This window comes from Megalobrama amblycephala, linkage group LG21 (assembly GCF_018812025.1).
Source record: "Megalobrama amblycephala isolate DHTTF-2021 linkage group LG21, ASM1881202v1, whole genome shotgun sequence".
Classification (NCBI taxonomy): Eukaryota; Metazoa; Chordata; class Actinopteri; order Cypriniformes; family Xenocyprididae; genus Megalobrama; species Megalobrama amblycephala.
The window spans coordinates 26,469,881-26,483,883 of record NC_063064.1 but is presented as its reverse complement, the minus strand read 5'-3'; the positions used below and the strand labels follow the sequence as shown (position 1 = coordinate 26,483,883).

At 34.4% G+C, this 14,003-nt stretch overlaps 1 protein-coding gene across 2 annotated transcripts in view; it reads left to right on the top strand.

Annotated features, from left to right (window-relative positions):
• The window catches only part of sema3fb (sema domain, immunoglobulin domain (Ig), short basic domain, secreted, (semaphorin) 3Fb), a 71,701-nt gene that overhangs the window by 32,320 nt on the left and 25,378 nt on the right, over nucleotides 1–14,003 (top strand). For both annotated transcript variants that reach the window (XM_048171958.1, XM_048171957.1), the window contains exons 3-4: nucleotides 11,490–11,650; nucleotides 13,258–13,320. In XM_048171958.1, the coding sequence (XP_048027915.1) occupies nucleotides 11,490–11,650; nucleotides 13,258–13,320 (224 nt within the window). The remainder of the gene's footprint in view (nucleotides 1–11,489; nucleotides 11,651–13,257; nucleotides 13,321–14,003) is intronic.

Here is a 14,003-nt window from a genome sequence, read left to right as displayed (position 1 = left end):
CCCTGTTTTTTCATTTCATACATCCATTGTTTGTTTTTGTTCATTCCGTCTGTTCTTTGTTCATTCCATCCTTCATTTGTTCTTTTTGTCCATCCTTTGTTTTTGTTTGTTCGTTCATTCTGTCCATGTTTCGTTCGGCCCGTCTGTTCATTGTTTGTTTGTTTGTTTGTTTGTTCATTCTGTCCATCATTCGTTCATTCTGTCCGCCCTTTCTTTCATTTCATCCATCCATTGTTTGTTTTTGTTCATTCCATCCTTCATTTGTTCTTTTCGTCCATCCTTTGTTGTTTGTTTGTTTGTTAGTTCATTCTGTCCATGTTTCGTTCAGCCCGTCTGTTCATTGTTTGTTTGTTTGTTTGTTTGTTTGTTTGTTCATTCTGTCCATCATTCATTCATTCTGTCCGCCCTTTCTTTCATTTCATCCATCGTTTGTTTTTGTTAATTCCGTCTGTTCTTTGTTTGTTCATTCCGTCCTTCATTTGTTCTTTCGGCCCGTCATTTGTTCTTTGTTTGTTTGTTTGTTTGTGTTTGTTCGTTCATCCCGTCCTTTGTTCATTCATTCTGTCTGCCCTTTGTTCTTTCATTCCGTCCTTTGTTTTTGTTTGTTTGTTCATTCCATCCTTCGTTTGTTCTGTTCATTTGTTCGTTCATTCCATCAGTTCTTTGTTTGTTTATAGTGTATTATCATTCATTCTGTCCTTCGTTCGTTCCGTCCTTTGTTCATTCCAAAGCAACAAATGAGGAATTTTACAAGTGATTTATCCTATCCTTATCTAATGCTTATCCCTTTTTTTTAAATGTTTATTTTTGTGTTAGATAAATTTGCATTTTAAAACAATATGAGCATAGTGTGTGTGTGTGTGTGTGTGTGTGTGTGTGTGTGTGTGTCACATCAGGGACATACGTGTTCAAATTAGAACTTTTAGCAACTAGGCTCTTAAATTCTTGCTGTGAAATATTTCATATTCTGGTCTATTCCTCTCCACACTTACTGTGTTCTATAATGGTCTTTCTGTGGTTCTTAGCTGTGATTTAAACAGGTCCAAACTAAACAGCAAGAGTACACCAGACCTGCTTTCCAGTAGTTATAGAAGCATTCCTTCACCGTTGTATCATCTTTTGATCCTGGAGGCCAACAAAAACTGTGTAAGTGTGTGTGTGTAAGAGAGAGAGGCTGTGGAACAAGTATGTATTAATTTATGACACAAAAAGATGTTGCTCTTAAGGCAAGACATTTAACAGCATGAGTCATAGTTTCAGGATAAATGTAACCGTACTGTGAGCAGATAAGGACACCGCTTACCTCATATACAACCAGGCTTCCAGAACTTCAGATATGAATCAGGTGCAACATCCGGCTGGAACATATTAGGGATAAAGACAGCTTTCCCTCTCTCTGCTTTCTCTCTCTGAGCTCTTATCGGAGTCTTACAGGAAATCAGCATGTGTGAGTTGTCAGAACAATAACACAAGTGCACTGCGGCATGCAGTGGGTTGGACTGCTTCCATCTCTCTCTCTCTCTGTGTGTGTGTGTGTGTGTGTGTGTGTGTGTGTGTGTGTGTGTGTGTGTGTGTGTGTGTGTGTGTGTGTGTGTGTGTGTGTGTGTGTGTGTGTGTGTGTGTGTGTGCGCCCACTTTACCACACGCAGACACAAGGCAAGCTGTTCTACATGGATGGGCATTGATGAGGGTCACATGACAATACCAGTATACACACTTTAAAGGACTTACAAACGTTTGCAGCATTTGTTGTTGCTAATACTCAGGCTTGCTAATTATGGCATTGTAATATTATTAAATTATCTTATTAAATTATTATATAATTAAAGATTAGAGTTTTCTGCATTTGGGATATGTGGGGTTGGCAGCTAAAGCAAGTAAAATTCATAAAAAAAAATCTTTGTAAAAAAATCTTTTGTAAGTCGCTTTAGATAAAATGTCTGCTAAATGCATAAATTAAAGAATTAAACAGTACTGTTATGATCCAAAAATAGTTTAAATACATATATTTTCTTTTTGGTGGGAACTGCTCACCCTCACTTTTTTTTTTTTTTTTTTTTTTTTTTTCCTCCCCCATCAAATGCCCCCCTTATTAGGCCCCAATTTCCATTCTTTTATAGTTACAATTTACCAATCATACTCATGTTACAGAATTGTAGACATACAGTATATACATATAGCAGGTGTTTGGCTGTTGTCAAGCTTTAGCAAAGAAAGCACAGCTTCACATCATAAATTTCAGCACAAAGTGACATTTTGGACAAAGCAAAGACATTATTTTAAAAAAAAAATGAATGTGTTAAAACTTGCAAATTTTAATGGCTGCTAAGCAAGACTCTTAAACACAGCTGTCTGCTCAATGTACGAGCCAGTCTCATTAAAAACTGACATTATTGCTATTCGTTTTTTACTAATGTAACTGTTAGTTTTGGCTACTTTTCTGCTATTTTTTACACTTGTGTTGAACAAGCTCACCCAAACACCACACAATTACATAGACTTAAAGGCTGGTTATAGTTCAGTTAACGTATATCTTGTCTTGGAAGATGCTGTTGTCATTCTTTTGATGATTGTGTGTGTGTGTGTGTATATAACTATAGGTGGAACCTGTTATTTATATGCGAGTGCTTTGTGTGTCACCTGCTCCTCTTAAACTGTAATTATCACTCTGAGTATAGAGTATGTCACTTCTGTGTGTATGTGTGCGAGCGAGTGAGCCAGCCAGCTCACAGTCATACGGCATACGCTGCGAAGAGTGATGATGTGGGTTCTGGCTTTGTCCGCGGACCGCCTGCATACATGGTGTCACGCTAATCCCAAACCACCCTCATCTCTCTCTTCCTCTTCCTAGCAGCTCTCCTCTCTTCTGGGCCAGACTGAGTTTCGTGCAGGAACTCACTCTGCAGCCCTTGGCAGAGGCTCTTTAATTTAACAAAATTTGAAACTGGAGAAATCTGCCACAGGATGGACTGTCAGTTCATGGTGTATAAAGACAATAGCAGTGTTGGACTCACAAGTAGTGATGTTGTTGAATGATTGTTATTGTTAGAACAAATGTTTCCGCTCCCATTTTTTTAACATGAATAAAATGAAGGAAAGTCCAAATCAGATCAAAATTTAACCTATTTGCAGACGTCTTGACGGACGTTTTCCCCCTTGTTGTTTTACTCGAGCATATGTCACAATGCTGAAGTAAAATGAATTGCAGATGTCATTTAATTACTTATTTATTTTTTGCTTTTCAGATATATTTTTTGCTTTGAGCTTTTGTTTACTATTTTTCTTTCTTTATTATTATTATTATTATTATTATTATTATTATTATTATTATATAAAGTTATTTTGATATTCCATATTTGTTTATTTTTCTGATCTTTTGTATATTATTTTTTATTATTATAGTTATTCCATAATATTGTCACCTTTTTGTTTTTTACATTTTTGACGTTGTTGTTGTTGTTGTTGTTGTTGTTGTTGTTGTTATTATTATTATTATTATTATTATTATTATTATTATTGTTGTTGTTATTTTGATATTCCATAATGTTTCTTTTTCTGACCTTTTGCTTATTATTATTATTATTATTATTATTATTAATATTATTATTATTAATATTATTATTATTATTTATTTTATTTTTCTGACCTTTTGCATTATTATTATTATTATTATTATTATTATTATTATTATTATTATTATTATTATTATTATTATTATTTAGTTAGTTTGATATTCCATAATGTTTATTTTTCTAACCTTTTGCTTTATTATTATTATTATTATTATTATTATTATTATTATTATTATTTAGTTATTTTGATATTCCATAATGTTTATTTTTCTGACCTTTTTCTTTATTATTATTATTATTATTATTATTATTATTATTATTATTATTTAGTTATTTTGATATTCCATAATGTTTATTTTTCTGTTTTTTAATAACAGAAAATTTCTGTTTTTTCATCATCATCATCATCATCATCATCATCATCATCATCTTATTATTATTATTATTATTATTATTATTATATTATTATTATTATTTATTATTAATAATAATAATAATAATAATAATAATAATATGTTATTTAGATAATCCATATTTTTGTCACATTTAAAAAAATATATTTTTCTGAACTTTTTTTCGTAGTGGTAGTGGTGCCTCTAAAGCTATGAACATTTGTGCTTCCAAATACAATCCCAAATTTTTTTTTTTTTTTTTCCCTGGAGTTAATGATGCTTGAGTATGTGTATATAGGCGTATATAAAAAAACATTTAAACCGCACAATATTGGTTTATGTAGGACGAAAGAATTCACAAATACTCTTACAAAAAAAGTGTTAGGAATAATACATGAAGACATTTTGTGTATAGTTTGTATTCAGAGATAAGTGTTTCCCAAGCTAGAAATGTCCTACAGTGGCGTCAGCAAAAGGGATGAGACCTTTCGTAATATCTGCTCCCTCAGCCAGAATCAAGCATACTTGGCGGCACAATATGAACAGCTGACCAATAGATAAAGAAATGAGTAACTTATGTGCTAATGTTATTCACCAGCTGTTTTGTCTTTCTAATACAGCAAAAAAAAAAATCTCTGAATATGTGAACTTTGGATGTCTTTTAGAAGTGGAACACATATTGGAAAAGCAGTTTTCTTGATGGAGAATGAAGTTTTGCCATTGTTAGAATAATATTGTATATAGTTTTTCACTTCTTGAGTTTACAGCCAATGTCAAGCACACTTTCTGAAAGCAACTAAGCCAAATATACTGTAATTAGGCAGTCTTCTTGGCAGCCATGCATTCGACAGAGTGACCGTTGTGGGCTTGCGAGGGTCCGCACTCCACAGACTGAACCATACCAGCGTTAAAGGATTAGTTAATTTCCCGATAATTTACTCACACCCATGTCATCCAAGATGTTTGTCTTCCTTTCTTCAGTCAAAAAGAAATTGTTTTTGAGGAAAACATTCCAGGATTTTTCTCCATATAGTGGACTTCAACAGGGTACAAAAGGTTGAAGGTCCAAATTCCAGTTTCAATGCAGCTTCAAAGGGCTCCACATGATCCCAGCCGAGGAATAAGGGTCTTCTCTAGCAAAACGATCGGTCATTTTCTAAAAAAAAAAAATACAAATTTATATAATTTTTAACCACAAATGCTCGTCTTGCACTAGCTCTGTGATGCGCCACGCATTACATAATCACGTTGGAAAGGTCATGCGTGACATAAGTGGAAGTACCGTGGTATGGGCGAAAAACTCCATCTCATTTTCTCCTCCAACCTCGAAATCATCCAACATTGCGTTTTAAAATTTTTTTGAAAAGAGCGTTTGACTTAGTCTTTGCACGTTCGCTTTGTAGACACTGGATTGGTACTTTCGCCTATGTCACGCGTGACCTTTCCAATGTGATTACGTAATGTGTGGCGCATCGCAGAGCAGTACAAGACAATCATTTGTGGTTAAAAAGTATATAATTTTTATTTTTTTAGAAAATGACTAATCGTTTTGCTAGATAAGACTCTTAATCCTCGGCTGGGATCATGTGGAGCCCTTTGAAGCTGCATTGAAACTGCAATTTGGACCTTCAACCCGTTGAACCTGAGTGAGGTCCACTATTTGGAGAAAAATCCTGGAATGTTTTCCTCAAAAACCTTAATTTCTTTTCGACTGAAGAAAGATGAACATCTTGGATGACATGGGGGCGTGTAAATTATCAGGAGATTCGAATTCTGAATTCTTTAAATGCAACTAAGTAACAATGTCTTATGAGAGGTGACTGTATCTGGCAGCTTATGATCGTAATGCTGTGGGAACCTGTAACTTTGTGGGTTTTGGAGCGGAGTTGACCTATTGTTTGGTCGTGGATGTGGCCATGCATGACTAGCAAATGGAAAAGTCAGTCAGGAACAAAGAGGTCAGTGCTGGAGATCTTGGTACCATCGTGTATAGCAAGCATGGATTAGAGCTGATCTCACATTCCCACACCAGGTTGAATAACCTACCTTAAGGTTTAACAGTGCACATGGCGTGAAGGAAGCAAGAAGGTTTTCAGTTGATTGGAGAAACTCCTGCGAACAAGACCATGTGAGAAGGTAGAAGAAGAGAGGGAGCATAATGTATATCCCTCGGTCTCTTCCTGCTACACTGCTCATGCAAAGAAACAGGGTGGGCATGTATCCGTGAGAGTGGGAATTATACAAAAAAGCTAAAAAGTGCAAGTACGGGTCCGGTTACTTGCTCGTTAGCAGCACCAAGTTCTAGTTCCTCTCCAATAGGCCATTTCATGCTATGGAGGCGAAGCATAGAGAGGGGCCATTCTCCAGACAAAGTCTCCAGTGTGTGTGAAAAACAGACCCCCCAGTAGTTAAGGTCTAAGACTACACCGGGTAATGGTGCTCCTCCAGGCTTTATCTGGCTCCACTTGACTGGATTTTCACAGGTCTTGCACCTAAAGGTTGAAATAGGATCTATCAAAAAATGTTGTGGTTGTGGTCGATGTTGGCCTTGTAGATCTAAATGAGACCAGTTTTGTGGTTATTCTTGCAATATTTCAGTACCTCTACTGTTTTATTAGTCTGTCTGACCTGTCTTCAGCTCATTCCAAATCAGACTCCATAGTAGCTTTAATTGCCTTCTAGGTAGACTCTAGCCTGATACTGTCTAAAGAAAGCTGTTGGCTCATGTGTCCGGATAGATCCCAGATAGACGTGGAGCTGTTGGTATTGGAGTACAAGGATCTTTAGCCAGTTGGTCTTGTTTCCACAGGTGGCCCTCTGTCTTGCAAGAAAGGGAAAGAGACCGAACGAGAAAGAGGAGGGGGTTGAAAGTCAAGGGAGAGAATGAAAGAAGGAGGAGATAAGCATTTAGCATTTAGTTTTTGGCATGCGGAGCCTCCGCTCCGTATTTGCTCTGGTTTCGTCAGGCCCGACCATATGCCAAGCCTTCGAGCTGAAGCGAGCTTTGTGTATTCTGAGACACAGTGCATACTTGAATTCCAACAATAGTAAACTTACATTTCCCCTCCCAGTAAAACATTCCAGACACTAGTGTTTTCTTTGAGGGCTTCAGGAACTGGATTTGCTGCACGGCTCGGCAAAAATCATTGAATACATGTGGAGAATATCCTGTCGAAGTGTTATATTTAGGTTATGTGGTGGACAGAATGGTTGTACTGTCTTACTCCCTGATTTATTGGAGCTGCTTGCTAAGGCAAAGATTTGAACAGACCCCTGACCTTCACTAGGTATTAAACGTTAATGACGCTCTGTTTGGGCGATGAACATGAATGATGACTCAGATTGTGTGGTTTATTGAGAAGGGCGCTATTACTTTACTAAGCAACCACCTAGCAACACCCTGACAACCACTCAGAATATCCCAGCATCACGGTGCCAACTTTAGCAACTTTTAGCATGTAGTGTGGAGTGATGGAGCTCATGGTCTCGTGTGTCTTCAGTGAAACACTCAGATGTGAGTGAGGTCTGAGACTGCAGATGGTCAGTCAGAAGGGCTCCTAAAACAAACAGATGTTTAGGAGATGCTGACAGACATGCTGAGAGGAGCTGGAACTACTATGTTGGATCTACTTTTTTGTCTTTTGCTCTTTATTTTGCTAATCTTTTATTGGCAGGTGGTCAGGCCTACCTTCCCTTTTTGCACTTGATTTTCGCTCTTTCTTTTGCTTTCGCTCGCACTTTCTTTCTTTCACTCTTTCTTTTTCTTTCGCTCTTGCTCTTTCTTTTTCTTTCGCTCTTGCTCTTTCTTTTGCTCTTTCGCTCTTTCTTTCGCTCTCTTTCGCTCTTTCTTTCGCTCTTTCTTTTTTCTTTCTTTCGCCCTTTCTTTCTTTTGCTCTTTCGCTCTTTCTTTCTTTTGCTCTTTCTTTCACGCTCTTTTTCTTTCGCTCTTTCTTTCGCGCTCTTTCTTTCGCGCTCTTTCTTTCTTTTGCTCTTTCTTTCTTTCTTTCTTTCTTTTGCTCTTTCTTTCTCTCTTTCTTTCTTTCCTTCGCTCTTTCTTTCCTTCGCTTTCTTTCTTTCTTTTTCTTTCCTTCGCCCTTTCTTTCTTTTCTTTTCTTTTTCTTTCATTTGTTCTTTTTTTTTGCTCTTTCTTTCTTTTGCTCTTTCTTTCTTTCTTTCTTTCTTTCTTTCGCTCTCTTTCGTGCTCTTTCTTTCTTTCTTTTGCTCTTTCTTTTGCTCTTTCTTTCTTTTGCTCTTTCTTTCTTTCTCTCTTTCTTTCCTTCGCTCTCTTTCTTTCTTTTGCTCTTTCTTTCTTTCGTTCTTTCTTTCTTTTTCTTTCCTTCTTTCTTTCTTTCTTTTCTTTTTCTTTCATTTGCTCTTTTCTTTCTTTCTTTCTTTCTTTCTTTCACTCTTCCGCTCGCTCTTTCTTTTGCTCTTTCTTTTTTCTTTCTTTTGCTCTTTCTTTTTTCTTTCTTTTGCTCTTTCTTTCGCTCTCTCTTTCTTTCTTTTGCTCTTTCTTTCTCTCTTTCTTTCTTTCTTTCTTTCCTTCGCTCTCTTTCTTTCTTTTGCTCTTTCTTTCGTTCTTTCTTTTTCTTTCCTTCGTTCTTTCTTTCTTTTTCTTTCCTTCGCTCTTTCTTTCTTTTCCTTTCCTTTGCTCTTTCTTTCTTTTGCTCTTTCTTTCTTTCTTTCACTCTTTCTTCCGCTTGCTCTTTCTTTCGCTCTTTCGCTCTTTCTTTTTTCTTTCTTTTGCTCTTTCTTTTGCTCTTTCGCTCCTTTTTCACTCTTTCTTTCGCTCTTTCTTTCTTTCCTTCGCTCTTTCTTTCTTTCCTTTGCTCTTTCTTTCGCTCTTTCTTTCTTTCTTTTCTTCGCTCTTTCTTTCTTCTTTTTCTTTCCTTCACTCTTTCTTTCTTTTGCTCTTTCTTTCTTTTGCTCTTTCTTTCTTTCTTTCACTCTCTTTCGCTCGCTCGCTCTTTCTTTCTTTCACTCTTTCTTTCGCTCGCTCTTTCGCTCGCTCTTTCTTTCTTTCTTTCGCTCTTGCTCTTTCTTTTGCTCTTCGCTCTTTCTTTTTTTTCTTTTCTTTTTCTTTCCTTCACTCTTTCTTTCTTTTGCTCTTTCTTTCGCTCCTTTCTTTCTTTCATTCCTTTCTTTCTTTCGCTCTTCTTTCTTTCTTTCTCTCTTTCTTTCTTTCCTTCGCTCTTTCTTTCTTTTGCTCTTTCTTTCGTTCTTTCTTTTTCTTTCCTTCGCTCTTTCTTTCTTTTCTTTTTCTTTCATTTGCTCTTTCTTTCTTTCTTTCTTTCTTTCTTTTGCTCTTTCTTTCTTTCACTCTTTCTTCCGCTCGCTCTTTCTTTCGCTCTTTCTTTTTCTTTCTTTCGCTCTCTCTTTCTTTCTTTCGCTCTTTCTTTCTTTTGCTCTTTCTTTCTCTTTCTTTTGCTCTTTCTTTCTTTCTTTCTTTCTTTCTTTCTTTCCTTCGCTCTTTCTTTCCTTCGCTCTTTCTTTCTTTTGCTCTTTCTTTCGTTCTTTTTCTTTTTCTTTCCTTCGCTCTTTCTTTCTTTTCTTTCTTTCCTTTGCTCTTTCTTTCTTTTGCTCTTTCTTTCTTTCGCTCTTTCTTCCGCTTGCTCTTTCTTTCGCTCTTTCTTTCGCTCTTTCTTTTTTTTCTTTCGCTCTTTCTTTCGCTCTTTCTTTTGCTCTTTCACTCCTCTTTCTTTCGCTCTTTCTTTCTTTCACTCTTTCTTCCGCTTGCTCTTTCTTTCGCTCTTTCTTTTGCTCTTTCGCTCTTTCTTTCTTTCGCTTTCTTTCTTTCTTTCTTTCTTTCTTTCTTTCTTTCTTTCTCTTTCTTTCTTTCCTTCGCTCTTTCTTTCTTTCCTTCGCTCTTTCTTTCTTTTCTTTTTCTTTCCTTCACTCTTTCTTTCTTTTGCTCTTTCTTTCTTTTTCACTCTTTCTTTCGCTCGCTCTTTCACTCTTGCTCTTTCTTTTGCTCTTTTGCTCTTGCTCACTCTTTTGTTCTTTCTTTCACTCTTTCTTTTGCTCTTCGCTCTTTCTTTCTTTTCTTTTTCTTTCCTTCACTCTTTCTTTCTTTTGCTCTTTCTTTCTTTTGCTCTCTTTTGCTCTTTCTTTCTTTCTTTCGCTCGCTCTTTCGCTCTTGCTCTTTCTTTTGCTCTTTCTTTTGCTCTTTTGCTCTTGCTCACTCTTTTGCTCTTTCTTTCACTCTTTCTTTTGCTCTTCGCTCTTTCTTTTGCTCTTTCTTTTTGTTTTCTTTCTTTCGTTGTTTCTTTCATTCGCTTTTTAGCCCTTAAGCTCTCTTTCGCTCTTTCTTTCACTCTTTGGTCCTTTCTTCCGCTCTTTCATTCTTTAGCTCTTTCTTTCCATCTTTTAGCTCTTTCGCTCTTTCCTTCTCTTTTGTTCTTTCGTTCATTCTTTCACTCTTATCTTTCCTTATTTCTTTCTCTTGCATTCTTTTCCTTTTCTATATTTATTTCTTTTACACCTTTTATATCTTTTGCACTTGTCTCTTTTCTTGCTTTTTCTCTCTTCCTCTTTCTGTCTGTCTGTCTATTCATGTCTATCTACACTCAGTCTACATGGTGGATTGATTGTTCCAGCTTGAGCTCAAACACAAATAATCTCACAGACGGAGGCTCACACACACCGTTCTGGCAGCTGTCAATCAAAGCCCTGACCTCAAAACACAACCTTCACTCAAGCATTTATTAAATCAAACTATACAAATAGAGCAATGGTAATGTGATTAATCAGTGTATTATGCTAGTGAATTCAGGGCCTGTGTCAGGCAGATAAAGCGGTAATTTTATGTTGCATTTGTTTTCAGAATTTTTTTTTAATCATTATCTCTGCTGGGTGATTCCTGGGTGGGACTTGTTGAGTGGCAGACACACTGAAGAGGTGTATGTGTGTGTATATGGGTGTGTTCCTTGTCCTCTGTGACCTGCGTGTACAGAGATGGTAATAACTGCTGTCTGTTAACTAATCTGTTGACTAATGTTTTCCGCTCTCAGTAGAGTTTAATATTCTAAAATTGTAATATTTGTAGTATCCCATTCTTTAACTCCATACCTGAAAGTCAGGGCTTAGCACAAACATTTGAAAACAAGCTGAAGTGTTTTTTTTTTTTTTTTTTTTTTGTTTGTTTTTTTGTTTTTTGTTTTTGGGAATGTCCCAGACCTCAAATGCTTGTATGTATCTCTTTAAGATTAGATTGGAAAAATGTGGAGACATAATTACAGATTCGGTTGCCATGTTTTGTGTCTGCAATAACAAACCCTGTATTATCTCATAAGATGAAATAGATGGAGTATTATTCGTTGTGAATTGTGGCCAAAACTATTATGTTATTGTCAAGTTGCCATGGTTTTATGATATGTATTCAAGCAATTATGGAAATGGAATGAAACTGGGAGTGGAAGCACTTTCTTTACTTCTGTGTAAATCTTTCTAAAACAATATTGCAGCAATAAATATCTTGTCTGTTTTTGTCTGATTTTGACTGAATTCTCTCTCTCTCTCACTGCAGATATGAGGTCTACAGGTACAGCCCATTACTTCTCTTTCCTATTGAACACATCAGACTATCGCATCTTGCGCATGGATGAGGATCATGACCGCATGTATGTGGGCAGCAAAGACTACATCCTTTCTCTGGACCTCCACGACATAAACCGAGAGCCACTCATAGTAAGAACCAACACAAAACACTTCATTATATTTATTAAAAATTAATGTAATACATATATTTTTTTACTATTACTTTTTTTTATTTAATTTCCTTTTTTGTTTGTTTTTTGTTGTATTTATTTATTCTAAATATAAAATTATTTTTTTTTGTATTTTGTTTTTTTTACTGGTGTATTTTTATTTTTTATTCTTTTTCATTTTAATAACAATAAAAATCATCATCATAATCATAATCAATAATAATGACGGATGGATGGATGGATGGAGTTATTTTGATTGATTTGATTGATTGATTATAAATGTATTTATTTATTTATTATACATTTATTATAAATATATATACTATTTTTATTTTATTATAAATGCATTTTCCTTTTCTATTGTTTTTACAGTTTTTTTAAATTCTTTTTATTTGATTCATTATTCATTATTCATTTGTTTACATAATAATAATAATAATAATAATAATAATTATAATAATTATAATAATAATAATAATAATAAAATTTAATAGTTATTTAAATGTATTTATTTAATGTTTATTTATTATAAATGTGTTATAATATTTACATTATATATTTATATTATATATTATATTATATTTATATATATTTATTACATATTTATATTTATAAATGTATACATTTTTATTATACATTTATGTATTTTTTAGTTTTAATTTTATTTCATTCTTTTTATTTATTATACGTTTATGTATTTTTACTTTTGTATTTTGTTTTTACGGTTGTATTGTATTCATTTTTTTATTATTCAATTAATTTAGATGATGATTATGAATAATAATTATTATTATTATTATTATTATTATTATTATTATTATTATTTATAGATGTATTGGTTTATTTATTCATTATGTTATACATATGTATTTTTTACAGTTTGAATTGAATTAAATTATTTTTGCATTTATTTATTATAAATATATTTATGTATTTCCTTTTTGTATTTTGCTTTTTAATGTTGTTTTTAGTTTTGTATTCTTTTTTATTATTATTCATTTATTTACAAAGTAATAATAATAATCAATCATAATAATAATATTAAATTAAATTTTATTTCTCAATGTAAAAAATGAATTATTATTATTATTATTATTATTATTAATATTAATAATAATAATAATAATAATAATAATAATAATTACATTTTTATTTCTCAATGTTAATAAATAAATAAATAATAATTATAATTATAATTATAATAATACATTATTAATTCAATTTCTTTCTTTTCTTTTCTTTTTTTTTTTTTTTTTTTTTTTTTTTTTGGCTTTAGTTTCCGGACAAGCACAAGCCATAACCTAAATCACAACAGGCTCCAAGGGTCATTCCAGTATCACTGTTACTTTTACTGATTAGCTCACCGCAATGCAGGAAACTGACTATTAAATTCTATAAAACTAAAGCCTGGATATGGGGGGAACCCTGGGGCCTTATAAAAATGCAGGGTGAACATTCCCTGGCTAGTTCGGCTCATTATGGTGAAAGGTTGTTGAGTTAAATGGGATTGTTTCTGAGATAGTGTGTCATTGTTGTGACAAATGGGATTGACCTTTCTCCCTTTCTTTTTCATACTCTCTCTTTCAGATACACTGGCCTGTTTCCCCACAGAGGAAGACGGAGTGTGTTTTAAGTGGCAAAGACACAAACGTGAGTGCCCTCTTTTCAATTGCTTTGCTTCCACACCGCTCACATACTCTGATCTGGAACGGCATGAAAACGATAAAATAGCAGTCTTGGAACCCATCAAACTGCAGGACTGGAACTAAATGTTGTCTAATTTGTTTTTAAGACCTCCAAGAATTGTTTCAGAAAGTGTTATGACAATATACACAACCAGTTTCTTTGTTTAGACATCTTAACTCATTTCAATAACTCCAGCCAGCTCTCACTTATGAAACTCTACAGCTTTGTATGTGACATCTGCTTGTAGTTTGGATTTTAGTTGTAAATGTCATTACAAATACACAACATGTATAAAACCATTTGGTCAGGGTCTACAACCCTCAAGCTCAACAAAAAAATCTATATATATATGCTGATATAAAGGAAGTGAAAGTGAGAGATTCAGGTTTAGGAGTAGTGCTGAGGTCAAATATGTTACAAACCTCAACCTTCCTGGTCAGACACCACACACAAAAACATACTCGCAGATATTCAGAGAAGGAAAACAGATGCTAGATCCAGCATGAAACGATCTCGAACCAGTCAAATTCCTGGATTTGCGGACATGTGTGTGGTTTAGTGGTCTGGTAAAGGAACTGTGTGCATCACCTGATCATCTGCACATCTGTAGGGAAGGGGGTGTTTGGTTGTGCACTGCTATGGTACTT